The sequence below is a fragment of the Streptopelia decaocto genome (genome assembly GCF_964273445.1).
Source record: "Streptopelia decaocto genome assembly, chromosome: Z".
Taxonomy (NCBI): domain Eukaryota; kingdom Metazoa; phylum Chordata; class Aves; order Columbiformes; family Columbidae; genus Streptopelia; species Streptopelia decaocto.
Genome location: NC_138657.1, coordinates 68099052 through 68120525, shown reverse-complemented (window position 1 = coordinate 68120525; position 21474 = coordinate 68099052). Strand labels below are relative to the sequence as shown.

Sequence of the window (21474 nt, the reverse complement as noted above, 5' to 3'; positions counted from 1 at the left end):
ATTGTGTATATGTTTAGTGGTATTCTGGTTTAAAGAATTCTCCCTTCATCTTGTAAATGTGTCTGCTTCCGTTAGAACTGCAGTGAAATAAAGGTTTCAGGTGCTACATGCAGGTTTGCTGGCTGCTGCTGTGTGAGAGTCTGTGTCCTGAAGTTCCCTTTTAATCTGGTGTCTGGAATTTGTTTCATTTATTGAATGGTTTTCTGGGAGTTGACTCTGTCTGAAAGTTTTGATTCCATTTGAAATGGAAAGGTAAAAAGTCTGGATGGGTTGCCATCAAATATCCAGGGCAAAAACTGATCACCAGTGGAGATGCCACAGTAATTTTCCATGGTGAGCAGTAGAGCAAGTTGCGTAAGTCCCTTGCTATTGTGGCTTTATGAGATGGGTAGATATCCTTTTTTTTTTTTTTCTTTTAAGTATTGTAACACTTTAAGTCCAGCATTTTCAAAGGAAGCTAATGATCTTTGTACCCAGCTCTGAGAGGACATTCCAAAAGCTTCAGCTTTGTAGAAGACAACTCTCTCATTTTGATGTCTGGAGAGGAAGGATTCAGCTGAGACGTGACAGCTGCCTTCAATTATGTAAAAGAAAGAGGTGAAGGGAAAGGAATGAGGTGTTTTTCATGCCTGTTTCAGATGACACAGGAAGCAGCAGGCTTATACTGAGAAAAGGTGAGCTAGGTTAGGCATTTCAAATGTTTCTAACTGTGAGATTAAAATTATCCCTTGTGTAGATTGCTTCTTGTCATTGGGAAGTTGTTAGAACAGATGAGACACACATCTCTGAGGAGCGATTCAGGTTGAGCTGATCCTGCCTGATGGCAAGGAATTGATTAGAGACATCTTGAGGACTTTCCAAGGTTTTGTTTTTAATGATTCTATAAAATAAATATTCCTGATGCTTTCAGAGGGAGTACTTAAATGGAATATGAGTCAGCCATGAGACACTGTATTTGCATGTAACTACATGATACCTTTGCTCGATGCATGAATGTTTCTGAAAAACGTGTTTACTAGTTTTTGGCTACATAACTGCTCTCTCTACTAGGAAATTGCTTTCTCTCAGACATTTTAGTCTTATAAATAATGATGCAGAGAGGAAATTTGTCAGCCCTTTGCTGTTCATTTTAACTGTATTATTTATACAAATTTATACAAATGCGTGCATTTACCTACATATGCTTCAGGAGCTTCACCTTTCCTTCACTCCTTCACTGGAGTGTATAATTTTCAGTGACATATTCTGAACTGTTTGAGTAATAGGGAAGAAAAAGTCAGTTGAATCAGGATGATAAATTTCAATGGAATTTAATTAATCATTGGAAACCTAATAGGTTTTAGCCAATTGTTCTGAGAACTGTAGAGTAACTGCCCTTAAGTACTTGATCCTTGTGAAAGTACCCTTATGTTTAACCTCATACCAAAATATCAGTGTAAGTAACAGGTTGAGTGGCACTTGAGCTTAATTTTATTTATTGTCTTTCAATTGCAGAGGATTTGTGTTTGAGAATGTATGCAGCCAGATAAACCTTATTTGAATAAAGATCAGGCAAAGGTTTGAGTGGAGAATCATCATCTAGTGACTGAGCTGTCATTGTGTACTCTTTTATTTGAAGCTTCACTCTGTTAAGCTTGACGATTATGTGTTAAGAAGTGGAGAGGAAGTATTGGCAGATGAGGTCACCTTTCTGAGAAGAGTAACACAAGAGTTATCATGTGTGTTTTACCCACATGTGTGTTAGCTTATGGCTTGCTATGCTGCTAAGGATCTCTTACTGTTCTGATAAGCAGCCTGCAGAAAAATCACACCTTTTTTAATTTTTTTTTTTACTTTTTATTTTCCAAGTTCTCATACTTGGCCATGCTACCAGATGTTTTCTGTTGCTGAGGCAATGCAAATAGCTGGAAAATTGCCTCCTATCTTCTGCAGTATATTGGGTCATCTGCTGAATGCTATACTATGTACGAAGAAAGAGAGAAATACTGAGGTTATCTAATTCAAAGTGTTTTCTTGAACTGCTGAAATTAGATATTTTCACATCCTAGTTTGGTTCCCCAGATGCAACCAAGTACCTAACCATTGATTTCAGTGAGAGACAGATTCTGCCAAAGTGCGTTTTTAAGTCTGAACCTGAGCTGTGATATTTCTGCAGACTATAACAAGTCTGATTTGATGCTTCCTAGCAAATAAAATGATGGTTTTTGTTACTCATGATTTTGTTTGTTTGTTGTCCTTTTTCAGAGCCTAAACACAAAGAAACTCTTCTCCACCTTGTGATGAAATTGGGCCTGGTTAAGCTTTCCCAGTTCTTAGCAGCCCAGCCTGGAGGGTCATTGGCATTAGCATTACCTAATGAGGATGGAGCAACACCATTAGATATGGCTTTACAAAGTGGGCACTCCAGACTTGTTGAAGTCTTCACAAAGTGAGTGTAACAGTTTGCTGCTTCCTCTGAAAAAAAATCCCATCAGTTAAAGGATGTGTTGCTTTTCTTGAAAGAGTTGCCCATTTTGGGTTGTTTTCTGTTGCTTTTTGCCATTATTACAATTTTAAGTGGTAAATTAAATTCGCATTTACAATTAAAGGAAGTTCATTATGTGCATCCTTCATTACATTTGCAAGTCAATTAATAGTGTTATCATTGACATATGCATCTGTGTGTTTTTAAGCTATTGTCAGAGATTATTTAGTTTCTCTCTTCAAACTGACTAATAAATGGTGCCTGACATTAACTTGTAGCTTTAAGAGCTTGTATTGTAGTATTTAATAATTTTTGATTTTTGAGATGTCTAAAAGGAAGTTACTAATTAACACGTAGTCATGTTCCCAGGCTTGTTAAAGAACACCCTTGTTTGGAGGGTGATTTAAAATCATTGACTTGAGCGACTCCCTTTGTGTGTTTGGAGTTACTCCTCTTGTCAGTGCCATACTAACAAAGTGAGATGAAGGGCACTGTATTCCCTCTTCTGAAAGAAGGTGATTTTTACTAAATCTGAATGGTAGAACGTACCATTTGTAGAAGTGTATAATGAAATAGAAAATGTATTAAAATAACAAAAAATAAGCATCAGCCTTTTTAGATAACTTCAAATGTTACCTCTCAGTAGCATTTAAGTCTGGCTCTGTGACATTGCCACAACTTGCATGTGGACATAGGAAAGCAAAACAGGCATCTTTTGAGAAGGAATTAGTCGTTCCTTTGTATAGTCTGAGTTTTGAAAATGTGACTAAATATTGAGACAGTTTAAGTGATGAAAGGTCATGAGAGTTTTATGGTAGTGCTGTATCCTGTAAATAACTAGAGAGCACGTAATGGCAGGGGAGCGTCTGGGAGCCTCTGTGAGCCCAATGTGCTCTGTGTAAAGTGATGGAGGACCAGCCGTACCATCACGTACCCCTCCCAGCAGTATCGCACCTGGATCCTGACATGTCGCTAACAAGTAAAAACATCCCTTAAGATATATATATATGTAGAGAGAAATATATTGTTTTAAACAGAACCATATGACCAGACTTTCACAAAGCCTTGGCAGACCTTGAGACTTCTGTAAAGCTCAGGTTTCAAAATATAGGGGAGAGTCAGCAGCAAAGCCACTGCTGCAGCTATGGCTGTTTTTGCCAGAGACCTGCCACACTGACAGATGACTTAAAGGACAAGTGCTTTCTGGTATTTTTCAGCTGTCTGGAGTTTCCTCTGTAGGGACCTGAAGAGCTGTGTGTGGGGTGTGTGTGTTTTGGGGTACCAAATGCTCAGCATCAGAAGCCCCTTCTCACTGTTGTTTTTTCTGTGCAAATAGAAATATGCAAGAATTGGGTTACCTATCTATTTTGGTATGCAGCTCTTTTGGTTCTGACTCCATGCAGCATGCAGTTTATGTGAAACTAATCCACACTTCAGTTTGAAAAAAAACCAACCCAACAAACTTAAAACAGTGCTACAGTACATTATGTTATGAATGTCTCGTTTGTAATGTCCAAACAATGCAGTATTCCCTTGAGATTCTGTTTTTCAGTGTCCTGCTAGCTACTGGTTGTGTCCTACTGCAATATACAACAACATTAACGGGAAAAGGTACTTTTGATAATTTACAGCAACAAGGAGAAATAGCTACTGTTACGGCTTTCTTCTTCTGGCTTATTTTGCCAGTGAGTAACCATCATTTCTAAAGCTGCCTTTGTTTTTTCCACGAAGATGGCTAGAAGTAGCTGCATTTTCTTAGTCCTGAATGGAGTCATTGGTAAGTATTTGTTTGCCCAGCTGTGTTTTTGGTGGATGTTTCAGATTTTCTGACTCTGTTTTTTGCAGCGAGTGCATTGGAATCCTGATGGGCCACGTCAAAGGGGAGCGGGAAGCTCTCTGTGACTGTGTTCTGTTCTACCTGTGCATGGAGCATCTGCTTTGGTTTAAAGGGCATATTGTTCCAGTTTCCAGGGCAGTCACTCACTTGACATTTCAAGAGTGGAGATCAGTGAGGGTGCTTGCGTGCAGTTTGTTCATTCATCAGGAACTCTGACGCTGACATTTAGCCACACCGCACAGCACTTGCTGGAGTCAGACATCAAGCTGTTCAGAAAATACTTCTGGGACAGACCTCTTCTTTACCAGGTAGGTACCTATCTACCTCAGGGCATTGTCAAAGCATTTTTTTCCCAGTAATTTCCAGGCTGAATTTGTTCTTCTTACTATCCTTTTTATTTAAGCTGCCTGTTTGAATAAGAGCCAACATAATTGCAGGATTACTGTTGTGGGCTTCTACTTTGTGAAGTGTGGCTCATTGGATGCCTGAAGTTGGACGATAAGAGTTGTTGAGAACTTTATCAAAGCCTCCTTTACCTCCCAAGTTGTTTTTGAATCACTGTGGACTCTACAGTGAATCTCAGTGTCTTTAATTTTGTTGCTATTGTATTCATGTTGGTACTTCAACATATTTCATTTAGTTCCTTTCTTCTTTCTGGTAGTATAGTGCCTGGGAGCCTTTATCAAGAACCAAGTCTGTTATTTACACCAGAAATACAGAGTAGAGACTTTAATTATGTTGTAGTGGGTCTTACGTAAGGAATCTGGAGCACTGCTGTGAAATTCTTCAGAACATGTCTAAATTTAAGTAAATAGGAGAACAGCTGAAAGCGTAAGTCCTCTAATAGCGATGCAGGTGCTCTCTCATGTTTTTAAATTGAGACCACATGACTCAGTTACATACAATGTACTCAAATTTTATCTTTTCTGGACTTAAAATTCAGCATGTTTCCTTATTTGTGCTAGACTTTCCTTGAGTTATCTTTGTTGCACACTGTATGTTTTTTAACTTAGAACATGATCCACCTGTTATGTTAAAAACCTTAAGGTGTGATTTGTTGTGTAGCCATTATACATAATGTAGCCTCCCTACAATATTGTGCAGTTACTGCCAAGATTTTTATTTGTTCTAATACAAAAAAAGTTGTTCTCTAGTTTTAACTTGCAGAATACCTATAATATGTGTGTGGCTTTTCCATGGAAACAATAGTAAACCCAATAACAAAACAAGACTGTAATGGCGAACGCATTGTTATTTATATCACTGGCTTTTTCTTACACTCATCGAAGCCTCTTCTTCTTGAAGTCTTTGAAATAGAAGAAGAAAGTTAGGTATGTTAGGTATTTGCATGGCTCTCAGAGACGAAAACTGCAAAATTATGGGCTTGGTATTTTCAGGAAAAGCATGCTACCCTTTCTGGGTTTCCCTTTTGCTCATTCCTCTAGTTGCAGCAGTCTATTATTCCCCTCCTATCCAGCATCAGTGTTACCCTACTTTTACTTAAGCAGAAATAAGCCAGCATAACTGGGATGATGACATGGTTTGGTTTAGTTCATTTCCTACACATCAGCTATGATCCCAAAGTATATGTGGGAGGATGATCAAACTGTCATGTTTAGACTATGTATTATGTCCAAGGTAAAATTTTTTTTTTTTAATGTTGAAACAAGGGCTTGTATCCCTTAGTTTGATCCAAAGCGTAAGGTGGATGTTAGCGATTTCAAGATACTTAGTCTTTTTAAATAAAAGCAGAATTTATTGCTGTACTGGATTATTCTGCTCGTTTACAGCTGACTAGGACTGTACATCTAGTTTATTGTATCTTGAGACTGCAGAAATGACCACATTGGTATTTTAATGTTTGGGTCAAAAAGACACAGACTAAAGAGAAGTAGCTTGTCTCAGTTGTGGTGACATCCAGCTGTGGATGTGTGTGTGTGAAATGGATGACTTAGGGAGCCACACAAACTATTCTTGCATTTTTTTCATGGAATAAAATGCCAGTCTTTCTCAAGTATATTCTTCAGTCCCCAGTCTGTGGGTTTGTTTTAGTTGCATGACTATTCTGTATAAGTCTAAAAGAATAGTTAAAAGTTAAAACAAAAAAGCTGTTGGTAAGCTAGAGTTACTCATACAGGAGCCATGCCTTCACTGGAAACCTTCAGGCTCTGCAGTTCAAAAAGTGTAAACCCATGGGTTTTGTGTCTGTGCTAGGCAATATGGAGGAGAGATTTCAGAAGCTGATGAGGAAGAACATGGAATTGCTTGAGCCTAGCGCAGCCTTCCCGGGGCAGAAATCACCGTGGTGGTAGCAGCGGTCAGTGAGGCTGTGTGGTTCATCATGCAGCTCCAGCAGAGCCCTAAGCAGCAGGTGGAGGTGATCTGTTTGGCTGCCTGTGTTGCTGGGGGCAACATAGCCAGGGCAGGGAAGGGGTCATCTACAAGAGGAGAAGAAATCTGGGGACTAATGTGAAATGGTGTCAGGGCAATAAAGAAAAAGAAAGGTCAAACCAGTATAATAATCTAAAATGATCAAGGTAATTTATGATAATTTAAGTAATTTTATTACTGGTGGTGGTGGATAGATTTAGTAGTTTCCCAAGGAGGAGTTGATTTATTCTTGTCCAGTAGGTGCAGGAGTAGGAAAGTGTCTTGTACACCAAGAGGCCTGCAGATGAAAATGCAACTAGCCCTACTAAGGTGGAAGATACAGCTACCTTGACAGCTGCACGGCTTTCAAATCAGTTTGGCTGCAATATTCAGCCCAGAGCCATCCCTGACTTCTTTCATACTCAGGTTACCTGCCTTTTCTCTGCTGCTCTGGTAGATGACAAATACACAGACAACATAACTAGAGGGAAGGACTAGAAGCAAACAGAGTTGTAGATGAAACTATGCAAGAGGAGACATTCCCTTCACTCGTTTTTCTTATACTCACTGGAAGTAATTGCTAAAATAAGGGAACAGATCTTACCTATCTGTTCCTTTTGATAGCAGAAGTGATATATTCGGTGTGTGTACCTGAGCAAGGATGCAGCCTTCCCAGGGGTGCACGGATGCAGGGAGGGAATGTCTCATGCCTTCCAGGCTGGGTTTACCATATAGACAGTGTTTAGTCCTGGTTTAGTTTTTTTGTATTGCCTATCTGTCAAAATTGCTTGCTTTATATAGGTTAACTAGACTTCTGAACAGAGCCATTGTGCATAGCTACTGTGCTGCTTTTCTCATAGAGAAGGTTATACACAATGAAGTACAAATGTTAAATCTGACCCTTTAGATCCCTTGTCTGTTTTATGCAGGAAGTAGTTTCTTTCTGTAGTTGAAAATATTTTATCGGTTTCACTCTTGAGGAATTGCTGTTGCTTTCCCCTGGAGGACAACCAATAAAATACTCTCTGGAATCTCTGTCAGTCATTTTAGTGTTGCTTGTAACATGTTTGTTTGCTAGCCTTTGATTTTGTTTTTGAGTTTTCAGGTAAATGTCATGAGCATCAAATACAGTTACTGTAATTTTGATTTTTTTTTTTTTTTTTTTTATAGAGTATTAATTCAAACCAAGTTGAGACAGTGGAAGGTCCCAAAATGCCCTGCAGTACAAGCTCTGTAGAAGGTACAGTTTTTTATTCTGTAATGTTACAGCCCATAAAAGCTCTGGAAAGTTGGCACAGATTCATATACTATTTATTAATTCGGAAAGATCATGTTTCATCTGACATTAGAAGTCTGTAAGTAGACAACAGTGGAATACACAACTCATACACTATGAGGGTTGTGTAAATCATGATACTCCCTACAGAGCATTGGTTTCCCAATGTCAGACTGAAATTGTTCACAAAATATTATGGCATTTGTAATGACTAGAAAAGCGTTAACGAATTTAATTGTGAGAGCCAGAAACATGTTGGTAGGTTCCAGGAGAGGGCAGTGTTTAACTGAATGAAGCTCCAACCTTCAAATTCCTGTAAAGCCAAATAAATCAAGTTAATAAAGATAGGAACAGATTAACAAAAGAGTAACATTTTGTATGAACAGTTTTGGGATACAGCCCAGACTTCTTAAAGTGGCAAAATTCCCATGTGTTTCAATTAGACATTCAGTATTTTGGTGAGTGGTTTACCTGTGTAAGGATTGCCAGACTGTTCTTGTTGAAGAGAATGCTCTTTCATTACCAAAATACGTCCCTGTGTGCCTCAGAGGAAGGATCTCTTAGAGCTGAGAAGAAAATAATACAAAAAAGGCCATTCTTCAGCACCAGAAGTATGACACTTTGGGTATTTATGTATGATGGTTAGCTATTAATTAAAAGTTTTTATCGGTTGACCGTTTGCTTACGTGGCTCATGCTGTACATTTGGATGAAGTGACAAGCTGAAAAAGGTGAGCTCTGTGAGAGGCTCTGTCTGTTTCTGTGGCTGTGCTGGAGGCAGCAGAAATGTGAGCACTTGCACAAACTTTCAATATGGTCAGGACCAGACTGAGTGAAAGGAACGGGACTGCAGTTCCAGGTGGCATCAGCTAGTAGCTTTAAGTGAATGGATAAAATGGGGATGCAGTCATTGTGTAGCTCATGCTTAGACATGCAGGTTGCTGTTGTTACTACTGGAAAAGGAGTTTTATTATATACCCAGCTTCTCCAGCACTGTTCAGGCAACAACTGTCCTGCCATTAGAAGGTAAATTTGCAAAGAAATGATAAACAGTTGTTAGCAGTTGCAAACTATGCATCTGTTACTGTAAGTGTAAGCAGCAGTTTGCCATACAGGGCTTGTGAATGTCTTTGGTGATGCAGTGTGCAAATGTATTGGTTCTTGGTGTTCATCTGAGTGCTGTACTCTGACCAGCATGATCTTCATGCTGCTCCACGGGGACAAGAAGTGAATGGTCCAGATTTGTAGTGCTACATGTAGCAATAGCTTGGGTAATACAACTTCTAGGTGATGATTACTTTGATATTTTTCACTAAACCCAGTTTTAATTTGGGCTGATTTGAGATAAGCAGGTAACAACCATCAGTGGGTTTCGATTGCCCAGAGAGAGAATCACCAGTTCAGAACATCTAGTCTCATTTTGGATTCTGGTTGTAAAGCTTCTCATCCTCTCTTTATGCCAAATATATTTGGCATAGATATTGGCATGGGCACAAAGATGTTTGCACACCTACGTATTAGTGTGTTTAAGGGAAGCTGTACACTTCTGTGCTTTTATGCATCAGAGTTATTTTGTGCCTGTTTTGTTTGAAAAAAGACCCTCATTTCAGTTTAACAGCAAGAAAAGTATGCCACATTTTGGCAGTATCCAAGACTTACACAAACAAATCACAGTGACTATACTTGCACGTTTACACTGTGTTATCTGCTTGTAGATAGGAGCAGCCTGTGAGTATTGTTTGTATGCTGATGGGCAGCAAAGTTTTTTTATCTTCTCGTGTTTTGATATTGTCATTGGTTACTATATTTCTGTAAATGAGACTTTTTTATTTTTTCCATTTCTGCTAACAACCAGGTACTGAAAAATCACTAATGATCATTACTGGTGACTAGTAGCCTATCTTAAAATCTCCACTGGCCAGCATTCAGGAGAGTAAAAGAACTTGAGTTGAAATTGTTGCTGCTAGAAGCTGAAATGTTGTGAAATGATTGATGGAGTGCTTTTTATGACATTCTCAGTTGCATTCAGTGAACTCCTTTATAAAGTGGCTGCTAAGCTCAGGACATTAATTTGGCTCATTCATGTCATGAAAGGATCCCCCTCAGATTTTAAAACTGCTGCCATTCTAAGAAGTAATAACTACTCAGTTCTGGGTGGGCCTAAAGTCAAGATCAACAGACCTTTAAAACAGAATGCTATCAGAAGCCCTGAGCTATTATCTAGTAGAGGTTTCTATAGCAGCATGTTGCTTCTTATGAAATGCAATCATTTGTAAGCAGTGGGTCGGTGTAAGGCAATGCTACTAGCTTAGCAGTGAATCTCCCATAGCAACTTAATTAAATTCAAATACATGAAGTGATACATTATCTAGTGAGGATGCAGAACAAAAGGTAAAATAGATAATATTTTTGGCTAATTCAGTAGTTTGTGTCTGTTTTCCATTGTTTTGTGTCTGTTCCATGTCCATGAGTTGACTGAGTACTGTCATCTGGAGGATAAGCCATTTGCTTCTGCAGAATAACTATTAGGTACAGAGCAAACAGCTTTTTATTTCTGTGAATTGTGATACCGCATAATAGTAATGCCAATTGCATGTCCATACTGTAAAAAAAAAAAAAAAAATTAGAAGAACCTGGACATTCATTTTCTGGAAACAAGCATAAAAAAATTAAGATTTTTTTCCCTCATCTGAAAGCTTCCCACTCAAGCTTTTAAAGTAAGTTTCTGCAGGCACAGTTACAAAAGAAATGGCCTGTTCCTTCTACCTGAAAGATGATGGCTGGCTTGCTTTGTTGATGGCAGTAGTGACTTCCTGTTCTGTGATTGCACTCACTTTGTTAGAACACGAAGGGAGGTATATATGTGACTGCTAAGGAAGGTTAATTAAAGACGGTGGATTAATTAAAAATTAGTGATTGAGATACTGATCAGCATGTACCCAGACCAGGCTCTGGCCAGTATCGAGGGGCACTGCAGAGGTCAGGGACACCAGGCACATTGATTGCAATAGGCCCATGATTGCATCCCAGAATTTCATTTCGAAGAGACCTGCAGGTTACGTGAGGTCATTGCTGTTGAAGATTTTGTGATTTAGATAATAGGCACCTGTCTTTGAATTGTTCTTCCAAAGATACATCGATACATTTTCCTAAGCTTAAGTATAGACTTTGTGCATTGAGAATAAAGGACAGAAGTCCCCAAGCCCCACATTCCTCAAGGCAGTTCCCCAGACTACTCTATGCTGTATGCTGAATCATACATAGTTTCACTGTTTACTGGGGACTGGAGAATAGAGAGGGATTTATGTATCTGAGAATAGACGTGAACCTTGAGTTAAAAGATTCAATATTTTAGTAAAAATTTACCAGCATAACTCTGGCTATATAATTATTTTTTAAAATATAGTTACTGAATAATAATATTCCTGGAAGCCTGGGGAATGCTGGTGTTCATCTGCATTCTTGTAGCCAGGTTACTCCTCTTTGCTCTTTCACAATTGTCCTTTAGGCCGTGTTCGGGCAAAACTTGCATAGTGTGGTCTTTCGTTTCCATGTGCTGTGCCATCCCCACAGCCCTGAGAAGAAACCATTAAAAGCAGAGCAACAGAAATGAAGTTATTTTTTTACTTTTTGGTGTGAAAATGCAAGGTCTAATTTCAGAAAACACATAAAATTCCTGCAGGAGGAAAACAGAGCCCCGTTGCTCTGGAGCGTTGGTGTGACGCACTGCGCTGGAACTGCTGTTTTTCTGAGCTCGTCGGGGTTAATCAGCAGCTGGCTGACAGATCGCTGTGTTTGTCTAGCCCTAACATAAGTGTGACAATAACATAGCCCTTGTTGTGCATCTAGCTCACATGCTGCCCACGGGAACGCCGCTGTGGGGAGATGCATGGGCTGCCCAGTGCCATTGTTCACTCTGCCCGTTTGCCTGCTCCTTGTGTCCCCACTTCTATTGAAAAAAAGAGACAGACTGGCAGCAGGGACCACAGCAGACCCCAAATGAATATGCTTGTTATTAAAGGCAGAAATCTTTGCTTTTACAGGTCCTGTGAACTTGACATCTGATGAATTGTCCCAGGATTATATGAAGGTACAGATTTCTCCTTATACAAATATCTAAGCTTCATTTAGGTTGAGAAGCAGCAACCTCTGCTTGGCTATCTTAGCACCTCCCAGAGCTAACAAAAAAATAAGGTGACTAATGCCTGCCAGACAACATTTCCTGCCTGTTCCTGTCCTCCAGGAACAGTTACATGTGTAGATGCTTATTATTTGAAGGAACCTATTCTGTGGTTGTGGGCCAGAAAGCTGAGTTTGAGAAGCAGTCTCTGCTCTTGGACTGGAATACTCTTGTGTCTGTGGTGATACTTAGTCCCTTCAGGGAGCCTTCAACTCAGCTGCCAGTCTGGAGGAGGACACAAACTGTCTCCTATGTGCATAAGCTTCATCCTTGAGATGATTATATCTGCCCTTGTGGGTAACTGTGAGTCCTTAGCTGGGAAAAGTGCGTGATGTAAAAATACGGCATTTTCCATTGCCTTCTACATGGAGGTGTCTAAGAGCTTTTGAGGAGACCAGTATTTGTGAAAAGTCCTATTACAGTTAATCAGTTGTATTTGATCTCTAGTCTTATATTATGCTTTTTATTTATATATATCTGTTTACAAAACCAGAAAAATATTTTGTCTCAGTGTTTTAAAAGGTGATTACCTTTTTAAATAGGAGCTTGATTGTTAGCTCAACAGTGTATGAAGCTAAAATAATGATTTGGATTGAGGGAACCAAAATCTGGTAAAATCTGGCAGAACTGGTAAAGGTGGTATCTTCTCCATAGCTAATAACTATTGAATTTTCTAATGACATTTGAGTTGAGAGGAAAGTTTTTTGACTGCCACTTTTGTTAGGTCGTTATTATAAAAGCAATTACGTCTTTAGGTTGTTGGGATATTTTTAATTGCCAGATGTGTAGAAGATTGACTGTTTGTTTAGGATTAACATGTTGCTCTTGTCATCTCAGAATTGTATAACTGTAGGATGCAAGCATTTTGGAGTCTACATTGAAAGTGCACATTGAGGCAGAGTGTTGCAGCTCACAAATCTTGTTGGGGGGAAAAGGTTCTGGTACCATATTGACTGTGTCTTGCTTTAAAGCTGACAGAAAGGTTGTTGTTCACTCTATAAAGAACATACTGACCTGACCTATGATATTTCTATAGGTCTGAACAGCTCAGGCATTAGAGAATCTTAGAAATAAAATCACAGAATCATTTAGGTTGGAAGAGACCCTTAAGATCACTGAGTCCAGCTGTAAACCTAACACTGCCAAGACCACCACTAAATGTATGTCTCTTTCCTCCAAAACACTGTTTATTGGCTAATTAGGGCACAGCTAAATGTTGTAAGGAAAGAGCAGCCTGAAAACTGGGGTGTGCATGGAAAGTGAAATATGGTTTGGTCTCTTCTTTGATTTAGAGATTGAGTCCAAAAGGTTCGTGTTCGTATCTTAGAGTCAGGGGATGGCATGCCATATCTGTTACATTTATTAAAATGGCTAAAATGGGATGACTGCTGCTTGGCAGTGTTTGAAATTAATTCTGAAACTCCATATCAGAGCGTGCAATTAAGCACAAATGCTATTACTGTCTTCAGAGTTACAGCTCAAGTTTTCTGTTTCTAGCCTTTCCAAGACTCAGTGGTTCCTTCTAAAGAAAATGAAGATCATGTCCTGTTGGGCATAGGTAAGAAGTAATTAATCATTTTGAGTTTCGAAAAGCTATTTTATATACTGTGATGCAAAATACACACAAAGCTGTTTCTTTAGAAGAGGTGAAGGCCCTTGACACTGCAGCATAGCTTGGCGAAAGATCAATCAGTTATATCTATGTCAGAGAGTGAACCTCTTTCAAAGCATCCCTAGTATAGATAGATGGTGTATCTAACAGTATCATGATACCCGAGGATTTTTCAGTAGTATATTAGCTGTTGTATGAACACAATCTTGAAAATAATTCCTGATAGAGCCAACATATGTGACTGAAGATTAATTGACACATGTAGAAATATTTCGATGCTGCAGTGGTGAGTTGTGGGGCTGGTAGGAGAATATAGACAGCTGCACTAGACTGTCTATTTAGAGAATGGAACTCAAATGGAAAGGTATTTTCAAGTTTGCAGAAATGTCCAATAACAACATGCAACAACGGGCTCGTGCAAGGCACAGCAAGGCAGAAAAAGACAATGGGTAACTTAAGCTCTGCCAGTGGGAACTGCTGTACCAGGCAGAGAATGACAGGCTGGCATCATTTGTCTGTGGTCCAGTGCTGGGCTCAGAACAGTGGAGCCCAGATGTTGGCATTCAGACAGCTCATGTGCAAACTTTGATGGCTACAAAATGAAGAGGCAGTCTGTGTGTGTGAAATGGGAGGGGTTATATATGCATGAGTTGGAGCAGTATATGTTAGAGGGAGGTGAGCTGATGTAAGCTCAGAGGCGCAGTTGTAAGATAAGAAGCTAGCAAATTATTTTAATAATCTCTCATTAAAATAATGTTTTCTGTTTTCTAGTCATTGTTATGCCAAATGCCTGCACTATAGCCATTTCATCATGTTTGTCTTATTCTCCCCTCCAAGGAATATGGGAGCTGCAAAGGGAAATTGAGAGTAGTAGCAAAAACATTAATATTTGGTTATCCTGACTTTAGTGCTTTTGTGTGTAGGACAGTGTAGCAGTCCTTGTCTTGCACAAAAATGCAGTGCATGTACATGAGATGTTAATGCCCATATAATCAAATCTGTTTTGTCAAGCAAGACCAAAGTACTGGACTGCATCTCAGCATAGGAGGGTGTGGGGCCTTTGGGGAGTGATTATGGTTTGCCAATCTGAAGCCACATCTGCTCCAGTCTCCATTTCAGTTACACCATCTGGAGGGAACATAAGGTAGTTTAAAAGCTGTTAGAGTGGAAATTTTCCACCCTGAAATTATAGCTGGTATTTCTTTTTCTTAGCCCTGAAATGCCTTTTCCTTCTAAGGCATCATTTGCACAGCGCTGCTTGTGACAGCTGGAATGGGATCCAGGTCTTCTGGCTTCAGACCAGCTCACTCTCCTCTCTGATGCTTCGATAGGCAGCTGCAGCAGAAACTGAGTCCTCTGCAGGAAACAACCAAGCGACTTTGACCATGGTTCATACTGGTAGTTAGGAGTGGTAGATTGCAGATTCCTAGAGGAGCTTTTGGGTGAAAAAAAAAAGGTTGTTTGCGTACAAGTTGGCAGAAGATTTAGGTGCTTAAAATTTTATTTATTTTCTGAGGCATATGTATAAAGTGAAATTATAAATATGGATATAAATGTGTAGATATACATGTATCTGTACACATACCTTTTGACCTTAGCACAGGCTCAGAGTATATTAAACTGAGATAAATACCCTGTTGCGGCTCTTACCTGAAAAAGAACCAGCCTCTCTGTGTCTCCCCGAAATTCCAGTTGCCTTGTAGTACATTTAAGAAGTTGACTTGTTTGTGGAGAAACTGCAGCCAAGTTGGATCTGCTTGTTTTAGAAGTTAGTCGCTATAAGTGAGAATTTGGTCACCCCGTGTCAGGATTGGAGCATGGACTTGCTGCCAGCTGCACTCTTGGCTCTCCTTGGCCATCTCCCTGTTGTGCACTGAAGCTGGACGAAACGCTCATAACATAGACATCCTGTGGGATTTTGCCACTGACTGCAGTAGGGCCTGGAGGGCTTCCAGTCAGCACTGTATGTGAGATCTGATGGGGCTGAGGGGCAGGCTGGGGAGTGAGTGGGTGGTCAGGTCTGCAATAAAAAGTGGAACTGAGTAGGGACAAAGAAGGATGGAAATAGAGTTTGGTGATAACCAGAAACTTATAAGTTGACTTAAACTGGTTTTATTGATTTATTTTAATGTAAAAATCAGTACATGTTTTAACCTGGCTTGTACAGCCGTATTGCTGAATGTTGTAGTTCTATTACCCTGAATTGTTTTAAACTACTTTTTAAAAACAATGTTTGCTTGGCAGCATGGTTAAATGGCAATGTTTTGGCGTGAAGGGCACACAGTGGGGGATAAAGAGAGAAATGGAAATGGTTGTCAGTGGGGAGATGAAGAGGGAAAACAGCTAAAGGGGGCTGAGTGAAGAAGAACGAATAGAAACGAGCAGACTCTGGAATCTCACTAGGAAGTTGGATGCGTAAATCAAAGAGGACTTCCTAGAGCGAGAATGTGAGAGTTCTTTGAATGGGTAAAAATTCCCTTGCTTCAGCTTCTCACTTCTTCTTCCCATGTGGTTCTTACTTTTAGAAAAAAAGTAATTAGAAAAAATCAGTCTAATCATGGAATGTTTTGGCTTGGAAGAGACCTTTAAAGAAGTGGTGGCTTATGGAAGGTCTGTCCTGTTCCTGCTCTCTGTTTTCCTCCCCATCCTGCTCTTTCAAGCATATTGACTGTTCTGTCTCTTTCCCCACACCCAACAAAATATCTCTTCAGGGACACTTGAAAGTGTTGGTAGGATGCTAAAAGGTTACCCACTCTGGTTACTCTTTGTCTTTTTCATCTTTGGTTTGGAACCCGGCTGCCTTAGGCACTGTTTGAGTCTTACAGTTCGATTTTGAGAATTGTTGCCCTGGGCCTCTGCTGCCCAAGAGGCTTCTTGTCCTCCAGGATCGCTGGAGAGCCCCTGGAGTCCCTCCTGTGTGAGTGCTGGGGTAAGGATGGACCAATAAGAAGTCACCTGAGCTTGTGTTTGCTGTATTCAAGAACTGAAGGAATAGGAGTAAACTGTGGGACACAACAGCATGCCAGGCCAGGCTGAAAGAGGGTTGTTTGGAGACTCCTGAGTTCAGTGCTGGTCACACCTGCCAGTCTTCTCCCCGGTCCCCCTGGCTCCCTTAGTCTCCCCTGGAAATTGTTATAGATATGTCTTGTGTTTACAAGGAGGAAAAAAAAAGAGACGCTTATTTTTTTCATTGAAAGAAAACACATTTGAAGTATTGAGACAATCCAAATACCCAGCTGGGGAGAGTGAATGGAAGAAACAAAATGGAAAGCAACAAAAAAATGGATTTTTTTTTTTTTTTTCCTTTCAATGTTAAGCATATGTATTATTGCCAGCCATTGTCATCCTCAGAGTCAGCAACCCGGTATGTTTTGGGAGAGAGTCTAGGAGCTGACAGCTGAATGCTGTTACTGTTGGGCATGTGACGGTGTTAGCAGGGCATGCGTTATAAAAGTTATAATTCCTTCCTGTTTTGCATTGCTGGTTTGGAAGGAGGATGTTCACAAGGCCATTTATAAAGCTGCAAAAGTGTCATTTTTCAAGTAAGAAAAGTCTAATCTCTAGTTTTTCTTCCAAGGAAATAGAGCTTCTCTCCCCTAAACTTTAGGAAGGCAGGATGATGTTAATTTTTCAAAATATTTTCCCTGCTCTCCTAGTTACAGTGCCAATGACCTAGTGGTGTCTGTCTAATCTATTCTGTTTGCTCTGCTGGTGGTGAAAAAGTTCTGCAAGCCACGTTTTGCACTTTGAGAGATAAAAATACTGATGCCAAATTTTTAGCAGTTTTCTGTTTGTGACCTGGTGGCTATAAAAGATGTTTAGTAGACCCTGACCTTTGATTTTCATGGTTTCACAGAAATCCCAGTTTAACTGGAGGTCGGTTTAAGGAGCAGAACATAATGATCTTCTCTGTGTAAACCACTAGGGCTGCACTGTAATCTGCAGAAAAATCTGGTTTTAATGTTGCTGTTTTGTTCTTTAATTAGATTTCCTTACTGTGGTTGGCAAGACTTTAAAAGGTAGTTTTTTTAAGGTAGAAAACAGCATGAACATGCTGTCAGGAGTCCTGCCTTTATGCAGCTTTTGTTAGGTCTATGGAATGATTAGTTTTTCTGCTGATTGAGGTCAGATCTTTCACTCCTTTTTTAGTATTGGTTTACTTTTTGGTTTTGATGGGCAGAACATTTGCGTTTGGAAATGCTTTGAGTCAAGTGTGCCTCTTCTGATATTGAAACTACAGGAAATAATTTTGTGGTTATCGATAGATAAAAGTGAAAGTTGTATGTTAAGTATTGCCTATTTGAGACAGTTCCTAGAGTCCTGTGGTTAAGGCTATACAGATCTTTTCTGTTTCTGGTAATTTTTATGTTTTCCTGGAAGCTCTAAGCTCTTTCCCTGATCGAGTCATAGCATCTCTAGTCCAGGAGCTGCAGACCTTTTCTTCAGTTTCTGCTCTTTTAATGGATATACACTTGGTCCTTGGGCATGTCACAAATCTTCTCCCTGTGTCTCAGTTGTTCATCTGAAACAAGGTGGACCATGGAGAGAAAGATGCACTGCAATACTTGGATGATTGGAGATGTGTGAATACTCAGACTGGTTCTTCTGAAGAAGTTCTGGAAGTTCTGTTTGTGGTAAAGGAGGCTTTTTAAGAACACATTTTTAGTTGAAAGGTAGGTGGTCGGAAAATTGCAGAGAAAAATAGTAGTTGAATAAAGCTGCAGAACTATTGCTGCAGCTAATGACTGTAGCACTTGCACTCTGCCCCTTCTTGCTGCAGCTTTCAGAGGTCTATATAGGTTGCAATTTCTGCTTCTGCAAAACCTTTGCATGGCTCCTTGTGTCTTGCAGAAGAGAGGCTTAAGTTGGGCTTGTTCTGTCAGAGTCCTGCCAGAAAAAAACTTTAAACAACATTTGAACATAGCAATAGTTTATTTCAGTAGATAAAACATACTTCCATTTGTTTGGAGCATCTATAGATGACTAAATATTGAAGCCTGTAGAATAGTTGAGAACTACAGGAAATGTAGGAATTAAAAAGTTCCTGGGATGTGAGCCTGAGCTGAGCTTAATTAAAAAGCCATGGAGAAATCTGGAAAAAGCAGCATTAGACACTAAAACAAGCCTGTTCTTGTTTCTTGGAGTTTTCTCTACTCTTGATTTTCTGAGACATTATAATTCAAGTTAACCTCAAAAGGAAGACAGAAAGAAAATGAACAAGTTACAAACATATGCTGTCTGCCTTCCCAGAACTTGTCCTCCTCCTCTGAATAAAATCCAAAACAAATTTGCTCAACAAAATAATCTTTCAAAAAGGGGCTCTTTTTTTTTCCTGATGTTTAAATAAGCTCTTTGCCTGTCTTCTGCCCAGTCTCGTTTCACGCTAACATAAATAAACAATCTGGGATATATCTCATGTCAAGTTACTCTTTAAATGTGAAATATATTCCAGAAATACATTGTGAAGAAAACAGTCATAGTCTTGAAAGTGCATGAACACATATTTCAGCTTTCATCCTCCTTGAGAGGCAGCCCTTCCCTTGAAGTATTCCCTGAAACATGGAAAATTAGATTTTTAAGGAGATGCATCTTTGGTGAGCTTTCTGGCAGCATGGGCTGTCAGCATAAGTGTAGACTCAACAACCAAGTCATTGGCGAAACTTCAGTGCAAGCGAGGTCCAATTCAAACTCTGGGTTTGCTTTCATGTGAGGCCATGTGCGTTCTCCGTGCTGCTGGGGCTTGCACAAGCCTCCATGGTGCTGAAACCAGGAAGAGACTTTTATTGACTCTAGCCCTTAATTCTCAGGCTTTTGCAAATAAACTCAAGGGAGCTTTTAATCAGGTTACAAGACAAACAGCAAAAAGCTTTCCATCTGCATTTGTGCTCCATATCCCAGCTAGTCTTTTGATGTGAATAGATAGTGGACAAGGAGAGCGTTTAGGCAAATTATATCTTTATGTACTTTGTTGGAAGTGCTCAGTGGTCATTTCAAGAGCCAGAGCATACAGACCGCTGTCATGTGAAAGTAGTATTAATGAGCTTGTTATCCTAAATTGAGCTTGTTATCTAAACCACATCAAGTGAATGGTGCTGGTAAAAAAAAAAACAAAAAAAAAAAAACAAAAAACAAAAAAAAAAAACAGAGAGAGAAAAAAAAAAAAGAGAAAAACAAATCTGCAATCAGTCATGAACTAGACATCAGAAAGCTCCAAGTTGGAGGAATGCTGTGAAATCCCAACAGTGGAACAGTGAACTGGATAACACAAAGAGTTTGGGACAAGGCCCAAGATAGTGCAGTGTGCATGCTCACTGGCTCTTTGGAGCTGTGCTGGGTCAGAATTGGGCAGAGATTATGTTTTTGCTTCAGTTTTGTAGAACCTCTGAACCCTTCTTCTTCCCAATCTTGTGGGGGTTCTCCAAGCATTTTACAGTACTCCTGTATCACAGAATCACAGAATGTCAGGGATTGGAAGGGACCTTAAAAGATCATCCAGTCCAATCCCGCTGCTGGAGCAGGAACACCCAGATGAGGTTACACAGGAACGTGTCCAGGTGGGTTTTGAATGTCTCTAGAGAAGGAGACTCCACAGCCTCCCTGGGCAGCCTGTTCCAGTGCTCTGTAACTATAGATTATGCAAAGCTGTTTCTCTTAAACTTTCAAAGGCAAATTGCTCTTTTAGTTTATCAAAGAAACAAGATTTAAGTATCACCACTTAAAAACAGTTGCTTTTCCAAAGAGGTAAGTATTGCTAATAGGTCTTTGTAGGATAACGCATCATTCATTTAATATCATGAACACGATGTTTTTAGCATGAAAATGTTACTCTCATTATAGCTGTTCTAACTGTAGTTGTCACCCTGGTTTCATTAAAACACTAAAAGAACAGCCTTAAAAATTCATTTCATAGTTAAAATTTTAATTAGCAGTATACCTGCAGGGAACAGTGAGGATTTAGGTATAAATTTAGAATGGCATGGTTTTTCTCTCAGTCTGGTTGGTTTACAGCAGCACTGTGATTCCATATGCCCCATCTTGGGATGGTAAATGATACATCCTTCTGGAAGTAAATGCAGGGGAGCATAAAACCACTTGGACTGGCAGCCTCATTTAAAGCAGCCCAGAAAGTGGTGCACACAAATTGACTCTGCTTCTCCTGCAGCTTGCCATGACTGTGGAGTGTTCCAGTAAGCTCGGTGGTCTGTGTAGAACAGAGATGGGTAGGGTGGCCTGTCGCTCTCAGCAGGGTGTCTGTGAAGACGGCAGCTGTTCTGTGTTTATTTCCAGGCCAGTGTCCAAGAAACTGCACAAATAAGTAAAAAAAAAAAAAAAAAAAAAGACTCAAATTTATAGTACTGCATTGTTGTTTTGTATTTTTCATTATTTTTCTGGTGTCTGTCTACACAGCATCTACAGGAGACACTCGTTACAGAAAAGGGGTCTTTAGTGTGGTGGGTTTCGTCATCAGCTGTTTGAGTGGAAAAGTGCGGAACATCTGCATGAGGGGAGGTATGAGTGTGAAGGTAAGGGGATGAGGGGCCAGGGCCATTTAATCTCATGTCAGAACGTGCCTAGGTTTGATACTTGAATTCACTGAGAGGTATGCTTTTCTGGGAGAGCAGAATCTGCCTCTTTAAACTGGTAGTGTGAGGAAGTGGCTCTGTGACACTGATTGTTCACCTTGTTGAAACCTGTGGCTTCATCAGGGTTGAAACGGTGGAAAGCAGGCATGTTTG

General features: G+C 39.8%; 1 protein-coding gene across 14 annotated transcripts in view; it reads left to right on the top strand.

The window, feature by feature from the left end:
- The window catches only part of ARHGEF28 (Rho guanine nucleotide exchange factor 28), a 140218-nt gene that overhangs the window by 38532 nt on the left and 80212 nt on the right, over window positions 1–21474 (top strand). For 10 of the 14 annotated variants that reach the window (XR_014186172.1, XM_082074498.1, XM_082074491.1 and 7 more), the window contains 5 exons: window positions 2245–2428; window positions 4429–4609; window positions 7842–7911; window positions 11990–12036; window positions 13624–13684. Coding sequence is in view for 13 of the 14 variants with exons in the window: in XM_082074498.1 (XP_081930624.1) it covers window positions 2245–2428; window positions 4429–4609; window positions 7842–7911; window positions 11990–12036; window positions 13624–13684 (543 nt within the window). In the remaining variant the exon portion in view is untranslated. Of the gene's footprint in view, window positions 1–2084; window positions 2114–2244; window positions 2429–4159; window positions 4242–4428; window positions 4610–7841; window positions 7912–11989; window positions 12037–13623; window positions 13685–21474 lie in introns of those variants that run through there. The other 4 variants (XM_082074490.1, XM_082074497.1, XM_082074487.1 and 1 more) reach the window with 3 other exon arrangements.